At 45.9% G+C, this 7,121-nt stretch overlaps 1 protein-coding gene across 4 annotated transcripts in view; it reads right to left on the minus strand.

Annotated features, from left to right (window-relative positions):
- The window catches only part of CACNA1E (calcium voltage-gated channel subunit alpha1 E), a 312,745-nt gene that overhangs the window by 21,069 nt on the left and 284,555 nt on the right, over positions 1–7,121 (minus strand). For 2 of the 4 annotated variants that reach the window (XM_019501771.1, XM_019501770.1), the window contains 5 exons: positions 6,704–6,811; positions 5,747–5,847; positions 5,219–5,325; positions 3,822–3,930; positions 1,649–1,777 (listed from right to left, as the gene is read on the minus strand). In XM_019501771.1, coding sequence (XP_019357316.1) covers positions 1,649–1,777; positions 3,822–3,930; positions 5,219–5,325; positions 5,747–5,847; positions 6,704–6,811 — 554 coding nt within the window. The remainder of the gene's footprint in view (positions 1–1,648; positions 1,778–3,821; positions 3,931–5,218; positions 5,326–5,746; positions 5,848–6,703; positions 6,812–7,121) is intronic. The other 2 variants (XM_019501773.1, XM_019501772.1) reach the window with 1 other exon arrangement.

Raw genomic sequence — 7,121 nt, forward strand, 5'->3', positions numbered from 1 at the left:
ACAAACTAGTCAGAGGGGACCAGCAGGCACTGGGGAAGTCCCTGTTCCCCCAAGCACTACCAGGAGTGACTAGGAATAACGGTCACAAGCTGGCAGAGGGGAGATTCAGGCTAGATATCAGGAAGTGCTACTTCACGGTCAGGGCAGCTAGGATCTGGAAACAACTTGCAAGGGAAGTGGTGCTGGTTCCTACCCTGGGGGTCTTTAAGAGGAGGCTAGATGTACACCTTGCTGGGGTCGTTTGACCCCAGTACTCGTTTCTGCCATGGCAGGGGGTCAGACTTGATGATCTGCTCAGGTCCCTTCCGACCCTAGAAACTAGGAAACTATTACCATTTTTCACCTCGCCATCCACCAGCTGTGTTCAACCAGTCCTCAGGGAGCCAGTGCTTCCCCTTTGGGCATGATGGTTGAGTAGCTGCTATGCCCACTTGAACTGACTTGGCTCATTTGGGGATGGTTGGACAAGTAGGGGCAGTGGGAGACAAAACAGCAAAAAGCCTTCAAGCATCTAGTGCTCCCAGGTGTCAAATGACCAAATATATCTGCAAAGTCAGTAGTAAAAAGTTCTCCTCTCCATGTATGCCAAGTGCTGCTGTAGATAAGCAATGCAGATTTAACACAAAAACAGAACTAGGAACAATTCCCTTTGGCACGGGAAGGTCTGGCTTACACTGTAACTGCCACTGAAGATACATGGGCCCATGGTTATGAAAATAAACCCTGGAAAAGCTTTCATGTCTTGGTCAAAACTGAATACGAGATGGACAGACAGAAGAACCAGGCAGACAAACAAGGAAATGGAGCATGGCTGGGGCTGATCAGGACAGACTGCCTAGTGCCAGACAGGTGTGCATATGTTTTGGGACAATGGAAGAGGAAGGAAAACAGAAGGAAAGTAATCACCAGAGAAAGTATTCTCTGGGCAGGCAGGGATTCTCCGAAGGTGCTGTGTGTGATCAGGATACCAGGGAAGCCACCCTGCTGCTGGATTGGCTGGTGGTAGGGGGAAGATGCTCTAGTAACTTGGGTGATGCCTTTGGATTTGGAAGATCTGAAGGCAATTCCCACTCCATCAGAGATTTCCTGTGTCACCCTGGGTGAGTCACTTAGGTTCATAGGCACTTAGATCCTATCCCACCTCTGAGGCATCTAAGCCCCTGCATCTGCCCACTCAAAAACATGCATTTCACCTTAGGTAAGTGCAGTTATTCTGCTTGAGGAGGCACAGGGCTCTCCTATTCTCATACATTTAAGGAGGTATATTATAAACCAGACACATTAACAGTCTCTTAGGGACTTTTGCAGGGTGCAGTATGATTGCATGTAGACACTTAAACGCATAAAAGTTGCCTATATGCCACTTAGATGCCTAGCAGGTGGAATCAGACTTTAGTCTCTCTGTCTCAGTTTCACATGATAGTGAAATGATCATACCACAGTAGTAGGGGTCAAATACATAGCTTTGGTAAGGCTGTTTCCCATGCAAGCCACTGGAAAGATACTAGTGATACCTGGCATTTTTTTATGAGGGCCTGGCACAGCAGCAGGAAAGATTTCGCATAGAAAAAGTACGGAACCCCTTTTTGTATCATACAGCTAAAGTCAGGCATTCTACAAGTCCAGTTATGGTTTTGCTTGGTTTTACCTGGGGATCCACTGTCAGGCGTGGCATGGAGGAGGCCCTCCCAGATACAGCGCGCTCCTGAGTGTCCACGGGGAGATAGTTGCCACGGTTAGAGGGCTGCACTCTTTTAAACTCTCTAACCTCTGGCTCCTGGAAATAAACACACAGCCAAGCTCATGGGATTTGGTTCAATTACTTTGATGCTCCTCTCCTTCCAGTGTTGGTGCTGTTGGTATTGGGAATGGCTTTGCAAGAAGGGCAGCTACATCTTCCACATTTCAGAAACTAGGGGTGGGATTTTAAGCTGGCCGAAGAGTAAGTCTAAGATCTGCTGGGTTTAGCATTAATAACAGTTTATTTGGTAAGTAGATTCTGTTTCAGACTCTGTTCCAGGGGAGCACAGACATCCAGGCCATATGTCCTGCTTGTCTGACACCAAAAATCAATCCTTTTTTATTTAAACACCAGTACGCAGACATAATACCTCAACTGGATGTTTGTAACCCCCTGGAATTTCTGTGCTCCTGCTTCTTCCATATTTAAGCTGGATGGGTCTTCTGTAATTAAACTGTCTAAATGTTTAAAAGGTGTTTTTTTCAGTCACATCCAAGTTAAACAAGAAGGGCTAAGTGCCATATTGGTATATTTTGGTTAACTTCTCTCTTTGAAAATCTCTTTTGTTTTGGTCAAAGAGAAAAATGGTGCATGATTTTGCATTGTAAGCGTGTGACACCAGAGAGATCTGCATTTTCCCCAGGAAGTGACATCAAAAGGGAGGAATTCATCTTCATTACCCTTCCTTCACTGCCAGCAGTCTCCATGACAGACTGACTATGCAGTTGTCATTTTGGGCTGACAGGTTGAATTATATGGAGAGGTGCAGTGTGTGCAATGCAGAATTACAAAAAGAGTGCTACAAACTCTGAGAAGCACACGGATCGGACTGGAAATGTACAGTGATACAACACTGCAGTCCAACAAGTGTAAGAGTGGTGCACAGATGCACACATATACACACACACAGACACTCGTGCTGCTGACCACGATGTGGGCATGTGTGTAGGCCAGAGGTGTATGTTCACATTTGTGTGACACAACTCAACAATTCAGTTTTGATCAGGGACACCAGCACTGACAACAAGATGAACATGAATCCAAAGCATCAAATACCATAGTTCAGCCCACAGTGACCCACTGAAATGAGTATTTACTAAAAGATATCAACCTGTGGAAAAAAGGATATTTTACTGCATTATATCAAGCCATTGTACTGCAGTATCACAATGTCTTAAAGCCTCCGTCAAGCTGTGAAACCTGCTGAGTGAGGAAGAACACCCGGTTGCTCAGAGGTTCCTTAGGGAAATGTCTCTGAATAGCACCTGCCGCTCAGCTAATTCAGCTGCTGTGATGAGGGTGGTAGGCTAGATTCTCAGTTGGTGTAACTCAGCACAGCTTGAATGGAGCTCTGTTGATTTACTGCAATTGCGAATCTGGGCCACGACTTTAGTACCTGGTGGTCGTGCATTATGAGTCTCTATGCTTGGGCCTGGGCATGATCTGAAACACTGGAAATCCACTGGATGCACTCAGGTTGCTCATGCAAGCTCTGTACAGATCTAAAGGTACATTTGTTTCCACTCCCTCTCTCCATCCTCTTGTCAAGCATCTGCCAGATCTCAGCCACCATGCAGGAAAGAAATATGACCCTCACTGTGCTGCATGTGTACAGAGCCTGGTAAAGGAGCTTTCATATTCCCTTTGCATTGGACCTGTCCTGCTTTAACCTATTTCAGGGTCTCACTCAAAATCTGTTGATGTCAATGTGAGTCTTTCCACTGAGTCCAGGTCCTTAAGGAATTCATTCTAATGTGTTCCAGAAACAGTTTAGAGATCACTAGTCTCCAATTTACCCACAGAAGGCAGGGTCAGGACACTTTAGCCTTATGTCCAGGATAAAAGATTCATGTTTCACTGCCAGCCAGAAGGATGCTTTTAGAGAATATTTCCCAAAATCTGTTGTAGAGGAGGGGACAATCAGCAGAAGGGTTCTACGGAGTTTACAAAATGCAAGAGGGATTTCAAGACAGTGTGTGCAGGGTAGATAAGTAGCATTGGGAGTCAGCTTTGAATACTGAGCAAGGGAGTAGTGCTGGTCTCACAAAGGAAACATGGACAAGGCAGTGCATCAGTTTACCAGTGATTGGTGCTCCTGGTACTGCCCATGTGTTGGATCCATACAAGCCAGCTGAAATATCTCTTGAGGAGAGAGTGGACTCAGGGAGGGGAACCCACTCCGGCTGCTCCTGCAAAGAGAGTCCAACATCAGTGAGAGAAAGCAAACCCTTGTGCTACAATGTCTGACAATGGTCTCTTTGCCTTCAACCTCCTGAAGAGTGGCCTTGTATCACCCAGGTCTGTATTCCTCATAGCAAGCTGCGAGTTGTGTGTGGAACGCGAAGCTGCCAATCCTGATCACTGCCCTGACAGCTCACATTTTGCTGAGAAGGGACATCAGTTTTGCCATGTGCAATGTGGGAGCCCAGTGACAATTCCAAAACTGGATTCCACATGGCTTTTCTGCTGCTTGTCTAACAATCAGAGCAGCTTTGCTCTTCAAAGACAGGATGTTTGGTTTCACTGTGGAGCAGCAAAGTTATTTTGTGGCTAATGACTGTGACTTACAATGGCAACTTCCACAGGGCTGCCTGTCATTGTTATTGCCACTTTAATCATGGTGATGGCATTCCTACTGGGACAGGTGTGTTCTTGATGGGGGCACTGTCTCCGTGGAAGATTGTATTATGTCACTTGTAAGTTTAGTGCTGGAGAAAGCTGATGCATTGACAGTCTTAATCCATATTTACTCTCAGAACAACAGAAAGAGCAAGGAGAGACGCAGGACTAACTTCCCCATTCCATGCTGCACTGTATCTCAACCCCAGAACAGAGGAACCCTCCCAAGAGATGAACGAATTCTGCATGGCCTGGCTCCAATCTGGCCATGCACAGGAGGATGGGGGGAAGGAGATGTGGCCCAGCCAGATCTGGCTGCACAGGGCTTGGGAGTTTGGAAGCAGAGGAGGGGTGGCAGTATTAATTGCCACTAAATTTCCTGACCCAGGGGGAGCCCTGTGGGCTCTGTGTACCAGATTGGTCCCATGGGCTGGGGGTTGAGCACCCCTATGCTAAACCACAATCAGACAGTAAGGACTTTTAGTCATTATGAGCCTGGACTGCTTTTAAACTGGGGATCTTGAACTAAGATACTCAGTCTCTCTTCCAGCCTGATAAGCAATCTAGCACCACTAATTTTTGCTGTAATAGCATGTTGGACAATGTTTGCACTGTTGAATATGCAAGATGATGCTATCCATGTTCTTAATTACACAAACTTTTTTTGGTGACCCTAATAAAAGAACAGACCCGAGGCTCCAAAATCAAGACGTTGTTGGTCACCATCAGGATTTCCTCTTCTCCTGGGCTCCACTTAGCATCTCTGTTTTCATGTCTAACGCACTTTCAGGGAAAGCAAGAAAGGCTGTAGGAACAGAAATACTGGAGCAAATCTCTTGCTCTCATGGCTGTACTTACAGGCCTGACAGGGTGTCTTGCTGGAGGTAAGGCAGAGCTTTGGCATTAGAAATGATCTCTTGAGGCAGAGATGAGGGCTCCATGCGCTGGAACATAGGGGCATTTTTCTGTATTAAAAAAGAAACAGTCTGAGCCTGTTGAAGATGAGGAATCTTTCTAGTGTATAAATAGCCCCCGTGCACAGAAGGATAATGGTATGGTAACGCTTCCCATTTATGAATTGGTCCCTCTAACTACTCACTTTTTCTGTGCAGCATGACTTTTAGATTGCTGTGATTATATCTGCATTAGATCACCCACCTTTTAATTTAGCTCTCATTCCCTTAACTCCCGCATCCCTTAAGTCTTCAGACTCTTTGCTTTCTTGGTACAGTGCCAGCCACTTCTAAGCTGAGGATCTGTATGGTCAACATCTAGCTCGGTGGTCCTATCCATACAGAAAATTCCCCCTCTGGAGAAGCTGTGAACTCACCACCTTCAGCTGTAGCATGTGGGCACCAGCCACCTCATGCTGTGGTTGAACCTCACCTGTTCCTCCAGTTGCTGCTTCTGCTTCTTTGCTTTGCTCTGCTTGTAATAGTCCATGATCATCATGGCTGCATATATTTTGCCAACAGTCAGGTCTGAAGCTGCAAGCATAAAGGTGGGTATTTTGTGATAACCGAAGCAGGAGTTGGGAAGGTCTGAGGATACTAACCCCATGCAACTGCAGAAGAGATATCACATCCTCTTGATTCTCAAAGACAATCCCTGTTCACTGCTCCAGAGGAGAGTGGATTAAAATAAAATAAAATAAAAAGTCCCCAGGGTGATTTAGGATTGGGTGGAGATGGACATTTTAGTAGCATAGGAATCATTCACTAGAGATAGGCGTACCCATCACATGGTCACTGGTCCCAAATCAAAGGAAATGAAGAATTCTCTGCCTCCTGCCTCCAGCGTCTCTAAGGCTGCCAACCCTATTTGAATCTATTCCGGGAGTTTTCATCAGGTGATGTAATGACACGAATTGTGGTGTGTGGACTTTACGTCAGGGAGGCAAATGCATGTTACTATTGCATTTTAAAAACCCTCTGGACTACTGTATAAATCAGATTCAACATTTAATATTTATTGTAATTAATTGAATGCTCTATCATTTATCTCCCAGGTTACTCTCAGCAATCTGGAGATTTATATCTAATTCCTGGTGACTCCAGGGCAAACCTGGAGGGTTGGCAACCCTGAGTATCTCCCAGATGGATCAGAGACTGTACCCAGATTAAATGGATTTGGCATGGGGAGATCACTGCAGATAATGTATTTTTCAAATGGGTCCAGTATAGTCAGGTGAAACAAGGAAGGATTTTCTTTGTATCAGAGTAAATCCCCTCTCTGCTTCTCCTTAAACAATGTGCCAGGATTGGCACATCTTTGTTCACCTTCCAGGAAATGCCTGCTCCCAGCACTGTGGGAACTTGGCAACACCAGTGCACAAGGACTCACTTTTTGGCATGGGCACTAGTAAGTCCAGCATCTTCTGGGATAGGTGAGGCCAGATGGTCAGGATCTCCTTCTGCAGCTCTGAATCCAACTGCTGCCAGTCTGCACCACCTGGAAAACAGGGACAGTATAGGCCCATGCAAACCACAGACAGAAATGGTTTCAGGAAGGTGGTCTACTACCTCTTGGCTATGTTTATCTACATTTTCCACCCTAACAAATCACATTAACCACCTTGGACCTGATGGTGCTAGCTCCTGGCACTGGATCGAGCTGAACACACTCCTTTAAGACTCTGAGGATTTGGCCTGAAGAATGAGGTGGCACCATCAAGCCATGATTGGGGAAGTGTCTCCAACCAACAACTGAAAACATGCAAAGGCTTAATACAATGGGGTTACAGGAGCCAGAGGGGGAAGGG

Source organism: Gavialis gangeticus, unplaced genomic scaffold (assembly GCF_001723915.1).
Source record: "Gavialis gangeticus isolate Ggan-Ray unplaced genomic scaffold, GavGan_comp1, whole genome shotgun sequence".
Taxonomy (NCBI): Eukaryota; Metazoa; Chordata; order Crocodylia; family Gavialidae; genus Gavialis; species Gavialis gangeticus.